At 47.9% G+C, this 16,343-nt stretch overlaps 1 protein-coding gene across 5 annotated transcripts in view; it reads right to left on the minus strand.

Annotated features, from left to right (window-relative positions):
* Positions 1 to 1,359: 1,359 nt before the first annotated feature.
* The window catches only part of LOC104680941 (zinc finger and SCAN domain-containing protein 5A), a 92,676-nt gene continuing 77,692 nt past the window's right edge, over positions 1,360 to 16,343 (minus strand). Inside the window, exons 3-6 of one of the 5 annotated variants that reach the window (XM_030913206.1) lie at positions 4,693 to 5,203; positions 3,656 to 3,859; positions 2,651 to 2,801; positions 1,360 to 2,385 (exon numbers count right to left, since the gene is read on the minus strand). In XM_030913206.1, the coding sequence (XP_030769066.1) occupies positions 1,634 to 2,385; positions 2,651 to 2,801; positions 3,656 to 3,859; positions 4,693 to 5,076 (1,491 nt within the window). In that variant the 5' untranslated portion in view covers positions 5,077 to 5,203 and the 3' untranslated portion in view covers positions 1,360 to 1,633. Of the gene's footprint in view, positions 2,386 to 2,650; positions 2,802 to 3,655; positions 3,860 to 4,692; positions 5,204 to 16,343 lie in introns of those variants that run through there. The other 4 variants (XM_030913207.1, XM_030913208.1, XM_030913210.1 and 1 more) reach the window with 4 other exon arrangements.

Here is a 16,343-nt window from a genome sequence, read left to right on the forward strand (position 1 = left end):
GTGGAAACAGTAAGGAGGCCTCAATAAGGTATGGGTCTTAGATCAAGGCAATGTATCCAGTCAGTTCATCGCTTGTGGCAAATGTGCCCTACTAATGAATCAGTTAGCAATGGGGGAAATGGCGTGGGGCATGAGGTAGCTCTATGGACTTTAGAAAGCTATTCTAAAACTAATTCTATGTTTTAATGCACACTCTCAGGCCCCATCCCCAGTCTACTCAATCAGAAACTCTGAATTTGGGGCCCACCCACCTGTGGATTAACCACGCCTTCAGGGGATGGGAATATCACTAAGACCACCTAGTCCCCAAAGACTCCGAATGCCTCTGTCGTCCAAGAGTCACATTGGGAATTTAGAAATTGCCAAATTTAGGCCACAAAATACACCATCTGGGGCAGGGAGATACACAGGCAGAGCAGAGAGGATCCGGGGGCAGTGAAAATAGCCCCCATGATACTCCAGTGGTGGATCCTCATGAGGCCTTTATCCAAACCCACAGGATGTACAACACCCAGAGCGAGCCCTAATGGACACTATGGACTCTGGGTGCTGGTGATGTGTCTGGGCAGGCTCACTGATGGAACAGGTGCACCACTCTGCTGGGGATGCTGGGCGGGGAGAGGCTGTGCTGTGTGGGGAGGGAGTCTAGGGGAACTCTGTGCTGTCCACTGAGTTTCCCTGTGAACCTAAAACAGCTCTGAAAAAGAAAGTCTAGAGCCAGGCGTGGTGGCTCACACCAGCCTAGGCAACAAAAAATCCCATCACTACAAAAAATTATTTCCAAAAATTTGAATATAATAATTACATTAAAGTCTAATAAAAACAATACAGGGTACCGTGGCTCATGCCTGGAATGCCAGCACTTAAAGAAGCCAAGGCAGATGGATCACTTGTACTTATGAGTTCAAGACCAGGCCGGGCAACATGGCAAAACTCCATCTCTACAAAAAAACACAAAAATTAGCTAAGTTGGTGGCATGCTCCTGTGGTCTCAGCTGCTCGGAAGGCTTAGACAGGAGGATTGCTTGAGCCTGGAAGGTTGTGGCTGCAGTGAGCGGTGATTGCGCCACTGAACCTCAGCCTGGGTGACAGAGGGAGACGCCATCTCAAAAAAAAAAAAAAAGAAAAAGAAAAAGAAAAAAGGAAAGAAAACGAAAACGCTACAGGATACCCAATAAAAGCTGAGTTTCAGATAATGAATAATGTAGAACATGCTGATACTAAAGAAAATTGTTTATCTGAAACTCAAATTTCACCAGGCATTACGTATTTTATATGGCCACCCTCCTTGGACAATTTTACTTTACAACAAAACAGTGGGTAACCCCATGTCAATCAGGAAACTCCATTTTTTGTTACACAATATTGAAAACTAATAAGATGACCGTTTATTGAAGGAACAGCAACACAAACCAAAATAAACCTATAAGAAAACAATGGACATAATGAAACAGAAAACAAAGAGCTCAGTGGGGAGGATACATATTTGCTCAAACATCATGGCAATTCATATCTAGGGCACTCCCTCTGTGTGCCAGGCGCCCTTGCACGTGTCAAATGTCATCTGGTAACATCAGTGAAAAATCATCACTCACTTCTTCTTGGTGCAGAAGGCATAGACCGGATTATGCCATCACTGAGAAGTGGCTTCTGGATGTGTTTTCTGGTGGCGTCTTAACAACTTCAGCCGACCGAAGGCTCTTGGACACTTGGAACATTTATAGGGTTTCTCTCCGGAGTGGGTGCGCTGGTGCTCCTTCAGGCTCCCCCTGTAGGTGAAAACTTTCTTGCAGTCTTTACATTCGAAGGGCTTCTCCCCTGTGTGGCTTCTCTTGTGACACTTCAGGTAGGACTTCTGGGTGAACTGCTTCTGGCAGACGTCACACGTGTAGGGCCTCTCGCCGGTGTGGGTTCGCTGGTGAAATTGGAGGCTAATGAGCTGCATAAAACGCTTCCCACAGAGATTACACTGAAACAGTCTCTCTCCTGTGTGTGATCTCTTGTGGATGACTAGCTTGGAATTACACGTAAACCTCTTATCGCACACGTCACATGCAAAGGGCGGCAGTGCCTTGGCTTCTTGGCCATCAGGGTGACTGACTGGGCTGGCAGGGCCTGGGGAATGAATTGAATTCATCCCAACTTGTCCTGGGGATTCTCTGTTGCCCACAGGTGTGGCTTCTCCTTGAGGTTCTTCTTGGGAAATGGAGGAGGCGTCCCGTTTGCTTCTTTTGGGACCTCTGAGATTCGGAGCGTCTCCTCTGTTCCCGCTGTGAGTCGAAGCTTCTCTCTCCACAACGCAGGCAGAAGGTGTGTCGGCATCCACATTTTCCACAGAGGCTCTTTTTGGGGGTTCCTTCCCCTCCTTTGCTCTCACCAGATCTGCTGGAAGATGGGATTCCACACACAACAGTTAATAAAGCGCATTTTCAATACACCAAACTCATTGCAACCAAACACTGACGTTGGCTGACAACTTCCCCTCAACCTCAAGCCTAAGACATTGGACCGTAGGTCTCTGGCAAGTGGAGGATGGGGAGGCTTTGGCAGCTGAGTGCCAACTCCCCCAGGGGATGATAATGCTGGGCCCCCAGCCCTGCACCCCAGAAGAGAGGGGCTAACCCCTGTGGATCCAAGTCTTCATACTCACTGGGACACTTTGGAAGCTGAGGCTCTGGGGATGTAAGTCCTGGGTTCTCTTCCCTGTTTTCCTTCAGATCCTTCTCCAAGGTCGGCTTGGGTCCTGGAGACTTTGGGTCACCTTTTATGTCAATACTCTTGTGTAGCAGATGGTCCTCTCCCTGAAGATGAAAAACCAAAGGCAATGACTCCGAGTCTACACCAGTGGAAGCACCGACATGTCTGTCCCCTCCTGACTGGATACACCAGACTTCCTATGGACCACCCTCTCACCCCCAGTAAACATCACCACCTCACGTCTGAGTCGGTCCCTAATCTGCACCCTCCATATTCTAAATCAGCTCCTGTGCCTGGTGGTTTTCACTCTTTGGTTCTCTGAGCATATTTCTTCCCGCCGTGCCAACATCTCCCTGCCCCTGAGGCTGGAAGGAGCATGACTCTAGGTGGAGGCCCCTCACCTGTGGCACCACTGGCATTGGGGCTGCATCACCCTCCTGGAGGGGGCGCTCCTGTGCAGAGCAGAGACCCCGCCTCCACCCTCTAGATGCTGCTAACACCCCACCAGCCCCGAGAATGCCAAACAAGAACGTCTCCAGACATGGCCATGTGTCTGGAAAGGCATAATCACCCCAGCTGAGAAACATTCCTCAAATTAAGAAATTGACAATCTGTAGCAAATGGTTTCCTTGCTGATTTATTACATGGAATGTCTTTGAGGTAACTGGCTATAGGGAAGGCATCTTCAGTTCATTCATCTGTGCCAACTGCCTCCCTCACTGAGACCATTTCTTACCCCCCACCCTAAATGCTAAAAGCTCTCACAGTGGACAGAAAAGTAGATGAGGCTTCCCTCTCTGTGATGGCTCAGGAATGAATGTCTGGGGATGTACCATCTCCATGGGGAATGGTTCTAATTTTCTCTTGCGCTAAATCTGTCAATCAGTCCAGTGGACACACAATTTCTTCCTGATCCTTCTCCCACCTCTGCCCAGACACCAAGGCCGCACACACTCACCTGCCTCCTGAACAGTGCAGGGACCCTGGGCAGGGTCTGCAGCTCTCGGCGGGCCTGGCCTTCCCCCGGACGCATCTGGTTCACAGAGGAGGCCCGCTGGCTGGACACGTCTCTTGGATCATCCCTGACGCTGGCTGGGGCGTCAGCCGTCTCAACATCTGAGTCCTGTACAATATATTCCTTTCCGTGGAAGGTGACTACAGACTGTAGAGAGAAAAAAGACAATCAAACTCACTATGAGAACCTGAAAGTAGCTCTTATATTCCCTGGGTCCTGTCATAATGCTCAAACTTCACTGTAATTAATGTTCAAATCTGCCTTCCCGATGCAGAGTCAGCTCTGTGGACACAGCAATCCTGTCTGAATTTTTTCCTCTCTGGACTCCAGCACCTGCCTGCACCTGGAATATTCTAGATAAGTACACAAATATGGGTCCTTTAGATGAAAGAGTCTCTAAACCAAAGAGAAGACAAGGAGAAATATCCTGGGTGAATCCAACTCAACTGGCCAATGGCAGCTCACTTTGTGTTGGAACTTAGGGGCTCATGTGGGGACCTGGAGGCAGATCCCTGGATCTCTGATACCAACCACTTTCCCTGCCTCAGGATGGGACTTCTGGGCCCTCCTTCAGTTCACCCAAATGCCTCCTTCCCTACATTCCATCAGGTGTAATATTTTACCAACGTCTTTCTTTCATGTTGGCCTCACACAGTGTGTGGGTCCCTGTATCCCCTCTGCCTGTCCATCTCCTAGACCAGGAATTGGCCATCTCAGCACAGCTGATATTTGAATCTGGATGATTATTTGTCATGGGGGGTTGTCCTGAGCTTTGGAGAATGCTTAGCATCTCCTGTCCTCCCCCTTGTGACAACCAAAAACTGTCCCCAGACACTGCCATGTGCCTCTGATGGGCACACTCTCCTCTACTTGGAAGCCCTGACCTAGAGCAGCCCCTTGGGTCCTCTCCAGTCCAGGTGCACCCTGCAGCCCCCATCCCAGCTCCCCTTCCCTGAGCCAATCAGGAGGGTCCCACTCACCCATTTCTTGGGTCTTCTGTTATTTCGCAGCAGGTCCTCCAGGTCTTTGCAGCTCTGCACGCCGTTCATCATGACTAAGACCTGGAGCTCCTGGGGCATGGAGATCATGAACTGCTCCATCACCAGCATGTCCAGGATCTGCTCTTTGGTGTGGAGGTCGGGCCTCAGCCACAGATGGCACAGCTCAGTGAGTTTCCTCAGAGCCTGGATGGGGTCCGACTCCTTCGGGCAGGTGAACATCCTGAAGTTCACGTGAGAAATCTCAGGGTCCACGTCGTGATTTCCAAGTTCAGTTTCTGAGGATGCCATAGACCGTGGCAGCTCCAACCCAGGTCTGTTGCAGGGTTCTCTCTGACGCCATGAGGATGTGCAATTTGCAGCCATATCTAGTGGAGAATTTTTAAATCAGTCTCTGAGAAAGCTCTTCCAGTAGCTGGTATCTAATTGATACCTATCTACACAGGCTTCCTCTGGTTTTCCTCAGTAATAGATTCACTGTCCGTTCAGAATTCTGCGGGGGGAAAAGCATGAGCCCGATTAGTTTAAGTTTCTACTCCATCCGCCCCTCCCTTCAAAATCCCTCATCCTGGATGCCACTTCTTTAGCAGCATCGAATTCAACACAGTGGAAATCTTCCAGTGTCTACACTTGACTACATATTGTGGTTTACAATCTTAATGCCCCCTGGATTCTGATTTGTAGGAAATCACAGTGCAGAGGTTGAATCAGTTTTCCTGTCAATTGGAAAAACATGGTTCTTGACTATAAATTAAATAGGACGGTTAAGTGAAGCTCCTAAAATCTGATGTAACAATAAAGTAAGCCCTTTATGTTTTCCCATCAGGACAAGATCCAAAGCAAAGTCTTTAGTCATAGTTATGCAAAAAGATAGAGAAAAAGAGTTAGAACGTAGTATTTTCCCCCAACACATATCCTTGTCCACCCCAGAACATTTACTTGTTCCAGGGAAAGGACAGCACTAAAGAATCCGACGAGGATTAAGCTCCCACAGATATTTTGTTATTTTGGTAAAATGCACATTCATACATTTCATCATTTTTACCCTCTTCAAGTGCACAATTTCATGGCACTAAGACATGCACCATGCTGTGCAACCATCACCACTGTCTAGTTCCAGAATTATCTCATCACCCCAAAAGGAACTCTGTCTCTATCAGTAATCACCCCCTGCCTACCCACCCCAGCCTCTGGAAATCACTAATCTACCTTCTCTCTCTAAGGGTTTCTCTACTCTTAGTCTCATCCCAGAACACGGATTTAAAGTCTAGTGCTCTATGATATTTTAAAGTGGGTTCATACAATAATAAGGTTTTTAAAAATTAATTCCTAAACCTAGCTTTATCAGGCAGGAGCCAGTGAGTGATACTCTCCAGGCATCAATTATTGTCCAAGTTCAACAGCTATGAGAACGCTTCATCTCAGATGAGACATGTCAATGGCCAGCAGGTCTAGGAAAAGGTGCTCATCATCACTCATCATCAGGGACATGCAAATCCAAACCACAAGGCTCCCCTCACGCCTGCTAGAGTGGTGGTTCCCAAAAAGACACATGGAGCGAGTGTTGATGAGGATTCGGAGGAGAGGGATCCTCTGCGCCCTGTGCTGGGATGTAAATTAGTGCAGCTGATGTGGGAGACAGTATAGAAGGGCCTCAGAAAATTAAAAGTGCAACAACTGCATGATCTGGCAATCCCGCTCCTGGGCATGTACACAGAGGAAAGGGAATCAGGACGTGGACTCCAAAACAGTGAAACACTGGAGCGACAGAGGGAGGGAAGGCTGAAAAACTACCCATTGGTTGCTATTCTCACATCCTGGGTGACAGGCTGAGTCATACCACAAACCTCAGCATCACTCAATATACTCATGTAACGAATCTGCACAGGTACCTACCGAATCTAAAATAAAAGTTTAAATTATAAAAAAATTTTAAAGAGAAGTAAATACCATAAATAATAATTAAAAACCCGGTGGAACTCATGGTAGCAGTGAGTATAACAGTTACCAGGGCTGGGGTGGGGGCTGGAGAGATACAGGTCAAAGAGTACAAATTTCAGTTGAAGAAATCAATTCAACAGAGCAATTGTCCAACATCGTGAAAAAAAGTAGATTTAAAGTATTCTCAAAACCAAAAATGGTTAGTACATGAGGTAGGGCATATGAATATTAGCTTAATTTGGCCATTTTGCAATGTTTATGATACTACAAAGCACATTATGCTATATGCCATAAATATATACAATTTCTAGTTTTCAATTAGAAGCAAATTAATTTTTATTGAAAAAGCATACAGATATGAGAGGAAAGGGAGCCCGAAATTCTGGAATTAAAAATGGTTTTGCCACAGGGCGCCTGCTGCTGCTCAGGGAGGCGGGAGGATCACTTGAGCCCATGTTTGATAACAGCCTGGGCAACATAGTGAGATCCTGTCTCTCAAAAAAAAGTGGTTTCATGTTCCTAGAAACCACTTTGTATTTGATCTCAGTTCATTTGCCGTTAAAGCAAGAAACAAGACACAGGAAAAAATAAAGGCAGGTACAGGAGTTAGTATCCAGTTCTGGGAGTATATACCACACGGGCCACCCAGGTAGGGACACTTAGCTCAGATTCTCACTGGCCTAGTAGGTTGATGCTCCTTCATCAATGGCTTGATTTTACCCTGCGCAAAGGGAAAATCCAGCAACGCTTTTTCAGAAGGGTGTGTGGGAGGCAAGGTGGCTCACACCTGTAATTCCAACACTTTGGAAGACCGAGACGGGAGCATGGTGGAGCCCAGGAGTTCAGGACCAGTCTGGGCAACGCACCGAGACCCCATCTCTGCAAAAAAAATTAAAAATTTATCCGGTCGTTGTGGCATATGCCTGTCGTCCCAGCTACTCGGGAGGCGGAGGTGGGCAGATCGCTTGAGCCCAGGAATTCCAGGCTAGTCTGGAATTCTAGTGAGACCCTGTCTCTAAAATAAAATTAAATAAAATAAAACCTAACCTAACCATGATGAGAACGTTACCATTATTCCTAGTTTACAGAAGCATTGCATAACGAGTCAGTGAATCATGGGGTGCAAAGGAGATCCGCTGCCTTCCCAAAGTCTTCGAGCAAATGCATGAGAAAATACACCCAAACTTTCTGAAACCAACCCTCCACGCACGCCAGCTAAACCCCACAGACATGCCCGCTGGACACTTACCTCCTTCCCGGCTTCCTCCTCGCTCTGCGATGCGCTCTCCAACTGCCCTGGAGCTGAACTGCGTCTATTTATGGAGAAGCGGAGTGACTGAGGCCCCGTTTCCGGTTCCCTGCGCCGCCCCATGATTGGTTTAGGGCCATGTAATCCATTTTAGGTGATCAGCGTTGATTACATTTCCCAATAAAACTCCACCCATAGGAAATTAATGTATTAAACATGCCTACTGTGCAAAAGAACATAGGTTTTCCCGCTCTACTGAGCTGTCATATTGCTGAGGTATTTGGAGGCCTCAGAAAATTTAGATCCGCAAGTTTTAACCACTTTGGGTCCCCTCATGCCACAGACAGTAATATCCTAACAAGAACATGTTAAGAGCTGGTGGATTAATATCAAACCAGTGATTTGATCTAGTTTGTGCAAAGCTTTCACATGCGAATGTCAAGATACTGAAAAAAAAAAAAAAAAAAAAGACAGTCTTTGTTGATACATAATGACTATTGGTGATAATTTTTCACTTTTTTAAAAAGAATATTGGAATTGACATGGGAAAGCTTGGCTTGAGCTAGACTAAATCACTGGTTTGATATTAGCCAACCTACCCTTATATAAAAACAGTGGGAACCAGAGAAAGACACGTGGTCTCCTCTCTGCATTCATTCCAGGACGGTATGAGGGTGGTTTATAGATACACAGAGGGTCCTACGGGATTTCCTAGTTCTCAGCCCCTCAGTTAGGGCTCTCAAGCACCAAAAGCCTTAATGGGTGGGTGTGAATTTTACTGTATGGATCATGGAGTTAATGTGGAATGATAATTAAATGCTAGGCAAGATTAGATTATAATTTGGGAAGTTCGCTCCGTCCATTGGATGACACTAATCCATTCAAGTAGTGACTCATTCATTTTAACTTCAGAGGAAACCTCATCTAACCTTTAGGATAAAATGGTTCCATTGTTTGATGAGCCATCCTGGCAGTGGGTGGATCAGTCACTTCTAAACAGATAAGGAATGCAAATGAAAACCACAATGAAATACCGTCTCATACCAGTTAGAATGGCAATCATTAAAAGGTCAGGCAATAACAGGTGCTAGAGAGGATGTGGAGAAACAGGAACACTTTTACACTGTTGGTGGGACTGTAAACTAGTTCAACCATTATGGAAGACAGTGTGGCGATTCCTCAAGGATCTAGAACAAGAAATACCATTTGACCCAGCCATCCCATTACTGGGGATATACCCAAAGGATTATAAATCATGCTGCTACAAAGACACATGCACACGTATGTTTACTGCGGCACTAATCACAATAGCAAAGACTTGGAACCAACCCAAATGTCCATCAATGACAGACTGGATTAAGAAAATGTGGCACATAGACACCATGGAATACTATGCAGCCATAAAAAAGGATGAGTTCATGTCCTTTGCAGGGAGATGGATGAAGCTGGAAACCATCATTCTCAGCAAACTATCACAAGAACAGAAAACCAAACAGCGCATGTTCTCACTCATAGGTGGGAATTGAGCAATGAGAACACTTGAACACAGGAAGGGGAACATGACACACCGGGGCCTGTTGTAGGGTGGGGGAAGAGGGGAGGGATAGCATTAGGAGATATACCTAATGTAAATGACGAGTTAATGGGTGCAGCACATCAACATGGCATATGTATACATATGTAACAAACCTGCACGTTGTGCACATGTACCCTACAACATAAAGTATGTGTGTGTGTGTGTGTGTGTATATATACACATATACATACATATATATAAAGATAAGGAATGGCTAGAAAGCTCTTGTAACAAACCAACTTGAAGCAACCTTACCCACACCAAATCCCTCACTTTTCTATAAAATCCCCCTCCTTTTTTTGGGCAGATCTGCAACTTTTTTTCACAGCTGATTTAAAAAAAAACAAAAACAAAAACAAAAAACTACTGTTCACCCCAGACTTTCTTTTGATACAGTAAATAAACAAAACAGATTTTTTTTTTTTTTGCCGGAAATATCAGCAGACACCCCACACTGTATTGGCACGGGTGTTAACAGTCCCAGTTCAGATGTGCAGCGTTTCAGGTGGGATACACTGCAACAAAGATCTAACTGTGGAGTCATCCTCAGAATCCCATTCAGTCACGGGGCTGCCCTTCTAAGCTGGCAGAAAAGGAACCTGGGCCAGGCACCGTGAACACACACGGTAACTCACACCTGTAATCCCAGCACTCTGGGAGGCTGCAGGAGGATTTCTTGAGACCAGGAGTTTGAGACTCGCCTGGGCAACGTAGTGAGACCCGACTCTACAAATAACTTAAGAGATTGTGTATCTGGATGCTGAACTCACAAAGATTTCAGAATGTCGGTAGGAGGAGGTGTGTGGGCTAGCAGCCAATTCCTCAGTGAATGAGGCAGAGAAATTGGTAAAAAGAAGGAAAGTGAAAACAAGAAGGATGTTCCCATTTTCCAGGTCTTCCTGGTTCACAAAGTGGGGAGGAAGAAACTACTGAAGAGGAAAGAGTTCTCATGAAGAGTACAGAATTCCTGCGCTCCCAGGTTCAGGTTCATAAAAAGAAAAGAGAAAAGTTTGCAGCCATGCAGGGTGAACAAGCTCTGAAGATGTGTTATACCGACTAGGGGCTGTAATTAATGTTAGAGACCGTCCCCGACTTCCCATGGCTCCGAGGCAGGAAAACAGGGAATCAGGGTAACCAGGGGTTAAGGTAGAAGCAAAAGAACAGCAGAGGCAGCCAGTTCTAGGCAAGATTAGGCAGCACACAGGCCACATCCTCACTCCTGTGATAACGAGACAGAAGCCTCCACTCCAGCCTCTGATTGACCATGGGCCAAGCCTCCACTCCAGCTTCTGATGGACGGTGGGCCAAGTCTCCACGTCAGCCTCTGATGGATGGTGGGCCAAGTCTCCACTCCAGCCTCTGATGGACGGTGGGGCCAAGTCTCCACTCCAGCCTCTGATGGACGGTGGGGCCAAGTACCCACTCCAGCCTCTGATGGACGGTGGGGCCAAGTATCCACTCCAGCCTCTGATGGACGGTGGGGCCAAGTACCCACTCCAGCTTCTGATGGACGGTGGGGCCAAGTATCCACTCCAGCTTCTGATGGACGGTGGGGCCAAGTCTCCACTCCAGCCTCTGATGGACGGTGGGGCCAAGTCTCCACTCCAGCCTCTGATGGACGGTGGGGCCAAGTATCCACTCCAGCCTCTGATGGACGGTGGGGCCAAGTACCCACTCCAGCCTCTGATGGACGGTGGGGCCAAGTACCCACTCCAGCTTCTGATGGACGGTGGGGCCAAGTACCCACTCCAGCTTCTGATGGACGGTGGGGCCAAGTCTCCACTCCAGCCTCTGATGGACGGTGGGGCCAAGTCTCCACTCCAGCCTCTGATGGACGGTGGGGCCAAGTATCCACTCCAGCCTCTGATGGACGGTGGGGCCAAGTATCCACTCCAGCCTCTGATGGACGGTGGGGCCAAGTACCCACTCCAGCTTCTGATGGACGGTGGGGCCAAGTATCCACTCCAGCTTCTGATGGACGGTGGGCCAAGTCTCCACTCCAGCTTCTGATGGACGGTGGGGCCAAGTATCCACTCCAGCCTCTGATGGACGGTGGGGCCAAGTACCCACTCCAGCCTCTGATGGACGGTGGGGCCAAGTATCCACTCCAGCTTCTGATGGACGGTGGGCCAAGTCTCCACTCCAGCTTCTGATGGACGGTGGGGCCAAGTCTCCACTCCAGCCTCTGATGGACGGTGGGGCCAAGTATCCACTCCAGCCTCTGATGGACGGTGGGGCCAAGTCTCCACTCCAGCCTCTGACGGACGGTGGGCCAGTCTCCACGCCAGCCTCTGACGGACGGTGGGGCCAAGTCTCCACGTCAGCCTCTGACGGACGGTGGACCAAGTCTCCACGTCAGCCTCTGACGGACGGTGGGGCCAAAGGTCTCCCACTCCAGCCTCTGTGATGGACGGTGGGGCAACCTCACGTCATCCATCTGACGGACGGTGGACCAGGCTCCACGTCAGCCTCTGACTGGACGGTGGGGCCAAAGTCCTCCACGTCCAGCCTCTGACGGACGGTGGACCAAGTCTCCACGTCAGCCTCTGGACGGGACTGTGGGACCAAGTCTCCACGTCCAGCCTCTGACGGACGGTGGACCAAGTCTCCACGTCAGCCTCTGACGGACGGTGGACCAAGTCTCCACGTCAGCCTCTGACGGACGGTGGGACCAAGTCTCCACTCCAGCCTCTGACGGACGGTGGACCAAGTCTCCACGTCAGCCTCTGACGGACGGTGGACCAAGTCTCCACTCCAGCCTCTGACGGACGGTGGCCAAGTCTCCACTCCAGCCTCTGATGGACGGTGGGCCAAGTCTCCACTCCAGCCTCTGATGGACGGTGGGGCCAAGTCTCCACTCCAGCCTCTGATGGACGGTGGGCCAAGTCTCCACTCCAGCCTCTGATGGACGGTGGGCCAAGTCTCCACGTCAGCTTCTGATGGACGGTGGGCCAAGTCTCCACTCCAGCCTCTGATGGACGGTGGGGCCAAGTCTCCACTCCAGCCTCTGATGGACGGTGGGGCCAAGTCTCCACGTCAGCCTCTGATGGACGGTGGGCCAAGTCTCCACTCCAGCCTCTGACGGACGGTGGACCAAGTCTCCACGTCAGCCTCTGACGGACGGTGGACCAAGTCTCCATGTCAGCCTCTGACGGACGGTGGGGCCAAGTCTCCACTCCAGCCTCTGATGGACGGTGGGGCCAAGTCTCCACTCCAGCCTCTGATGGACGGTGGGCCAAGTCTCCACTCCAGCCTCTGATGGACGGTGGGCCAAGTCTCCACTCCAGCCTCTGATTGGTCGCAGGTCAGTCCTTCATGGGGTGTAGCCAATGGGAGGCCTCTCAAAGGCACCGAGGGGTGTTGCCGGGTTCCTTTTGTTAATCAAAACCCTAACTGAGGAAGCTCTTAGGCCTCTTGCTGGAGCCCCGCTCCCAGTCTGTGAATTGTCTTCAACAAATCTGTGCTTTCCTTACTCCATTTTTTGTGTGTTGTCTTTTGTTGCTTTGTTCTTTTGTTACTTTGCGCGTTTCATTCAATTCTTTGTTCAACATGCCTAGAACGTGGACAACTCCATCTGGTAACAGCTCCACGTACAATTTTTCTCCTTTATGGTGGTGCTTTCAGCTGTGCACATTGCCGAGCAGGATCCACATGGCCATCCTGACTGTCACTTTCAGTTCAGTGTTCAATAAACTACAGGACAGAGTCAACACTATTATAAAATAGGTTTTCTGTTGGACGATTTTGCCCCACCATAGGGGAAGGTATGTGTTCAGGGCAGGTTTAGGGTAGGCCAGGCTAAACTATGATGTTTCGTAGGTGACATAATATTAAATGCATTTCTTATCTTCTATATTTTCAATTTACAGTGGGTTTATCAGGATGTAACCTCACTGTAAATTGAAGAGCATCCATACAATATGGTATACTTGAAATTTGCTAAGAAGATCGATCATGGGCCGGGCACGGTGGCTCCTGCCTGTAATTCTATTAATTTGGGAAGCTGAGACTGGCGGATTGCTTGAGCCCAGGAGTTTGAGGCCAGCCTGGGCAACATGGTGAAACCCCATATCTACAAATAATATAAAAATTAGCCAGGCGTGGTGGCTGTATTCCCAGCTCTTTGGGAGGCAGAGGCAGTAGGATCGTTTGAGCCCGGGAGGTGGAGGCTGCAGTGACCTGAGATTGTGCCATTGTGCTCCAGCCTGGGTGACAGAGTGAGGTTCTGTCTCAAAAATTAAAAAAAAACAAAAATGATAGATCATAAGTGTTTCACCACAGACACACACACACACGGGCACATGGACACACACATGAACACACACACATGTGGACACACACGGACACACACATGAACACATGGACACACACACGGGGACACACACACACGGACACATGGAAGCACAGGAACACATGGACACACACACGAACACACACCCACACATGTGGACACACACACACATGAACACACAGACACACACACGGGGACACACACACGGACACATGGAAGCACAGGAACACATGGACACACATGAACACACACCCACACATGTGGACACACACACACGGACACACACATGGACACATGGACACACGGGGGACACACACGGACACACATGGATACACGGAAACACACACGAACACATGGACACACACGAACACACCCACACACACGGACACATACACGGACACACGGACACACACACATACACACATACATACACACACACAAATCAAAGGAAAAAAAAGCAAGCCGGGGTCGTGGCACATGCTCCTAGTCCCCACTACTGGGAAGGCTGAGGCAGGAGGATTGCTTGAGCCCACGAATTAAACAGATAAATAATGAAAAGAAAATAGTCACTATGTGAGTTGATGAATACATTAATTAGCTTGATTGTAGTAATAATTACACCATGTATAGGGATATGTAAACACCAGCATGGTGAGCTTAGTCACCAAGGACGGATAGAGGCCAGGAATTAGAGAGCAGCCTGGGCAACGTAGCGATACCCCCACCTTTACAAAAAATGTTTGTTAATTAACCAAGTGTGGAGGTGCTTGCCTGTAACTCCAGATACTCAGGAGGCTGGAGCAGGAGCCCAGGAGTTTGAGGCTGCAGTGAGCTCTGAGTTTTCCATTGCACCCAGCCAAGGTGACACAGTGAGACCTCGGCTCTAAAAATAAATCAAAAAATAAACAAATTCACCCACAGAGGTAGGAGATCGCTACCAGAAAAACTATAAAATACTGATGAGAGGAAATGAAGAGGGGAAAAAAATGGAAAGATATTCCATGTTCATTAATCGGAAGAATTCATATTGTGAAAATGACCAGACTATTAACAGAGATCTACAGATCCATCACAATCCCTACCAAAATGCCAAACACATTCTTCATGGGAACAGAGTACACGTTCCAAGAGGAGAGATTGGAGGGAACTGGGTAGGCAGATGGTGGTTTTAGGCAGATTCCAGTTCATTCCCCTTAATAACTCCATTCTGAACTCTGACTCACCATCAACACCTCAGTTATTAACAAGGAAAAAATATCACAAAGTATGAGAAAATGCATCAGGAAACAAGTGTCTGAACTTTTTGGCAAAATGACCTTGTGTCGGGCACTTTACTGACACAGTCTTTTTTCATCTTCAAAACAGCACATCAGGAAGGTAATAATTCCCTGGTTCTATTCACAGGGAGTTTGAAGTTCCCGAAATTCAGTGGCTTGCCGAAGATTTCCCAATGATTTAAACCAGAATCAGTGTAATATTAATAGCCCTCCAATGTATCTTCAATGTTAGATGAGAAAGCTTACTCTGAATTAAAAACGAATGAGCCACAATTTGAATGGATTTGTGAGTCAGTCAGCTGATGCTGTCCACCTCTCCAATTGTAATCTAATCATGCCTAGCAGTTGTCATTCCACAATGACTCCATGATCCATGCAGTAAAATTCACACCCACTGTTAAGGCTTTTCATGTTGGAGAGGCCTCAGTCAGGGGGTTGGGAACTAGGGAACCCCACAGGACCCTCAGTGTATCTATAAACCACCCTCGCACCGCCCTGGAGTGAATGCAAAGTAGGGACAATGTGCCTTTTTCTGGTTCCCACTGTTTTTACCTAAGGGTAGGTTGGCTGATACCAAACCAGTGATTTAGACTAGTTCAAGCAAAGCTTTCCCAAGTGAATTCCAAGTGTTCGAAAAAGAAAAGTAAATAATCATCACTAATATTTATTATAGACCAGCAATGACTGTATTTTTCAATATCGTGACATTCACATGTGAAAGGCTTTGCTTAAACTGGATTACATCACTGGTTTGATATTAATGCAACAACTCTCAACATGTCCTTTACTTGACTTGTTAGGATATTACTGTCTGTGTGGCACGAGGGGACCCAAAGTGATTAAAACTTGTGGACCTAGGGCCAGGCACGGCGGCTCACGCCTGTATTCTCAGCACTTTGGGAGGCCGAGGCGGGCAGATCACGAGGTCAGGCATTGGAGACCAGCCTGGCCAACATGGTGAAATTCCGTCTCTACTAAAAATACAAAAATTAGCCAGGCGTGGTGTTGTGTACCCCTAATCCCAGCTACTCGTGAGGCTGAGGCGGGAGAATCGCTTGAACCCAGGAGGCGGAGGTTGCAGTGAGCCAAGATTGCGCCACTGCACGCCAGCCTGGGAGACAGTGTGAGACTCTGTCTCAAAAAAAAACCAAAAGGAAAAAAAAAAAAAAAAAACACAAAACCAAACAAAAAAACCCTTGCGGATCTATATTTCCTGAGGTCTCCAAATACTTCAGCAATATGACAAATAATTGAGTAGAGCGGGAAAACTTATGTTTTTTGCACAGTAGGCATGTTTAA

The sequence above is a fragment of the Rhinopithecus roxellana genome, chromosome 12 (genome assembly GCF_007565055.1).
Source record: "Rhinopithecus roxellana isolate Shanxi Qingling chromosome 12, ASM756505v1, whole genome shotgun sequence".
Taxonomy (NCBI): Eukaryota; Metazoa; Chordata; class Mammalia; order Primates; family Cercopithecidae; genus Rhinopithecus; species Rhinopithecus roxellana.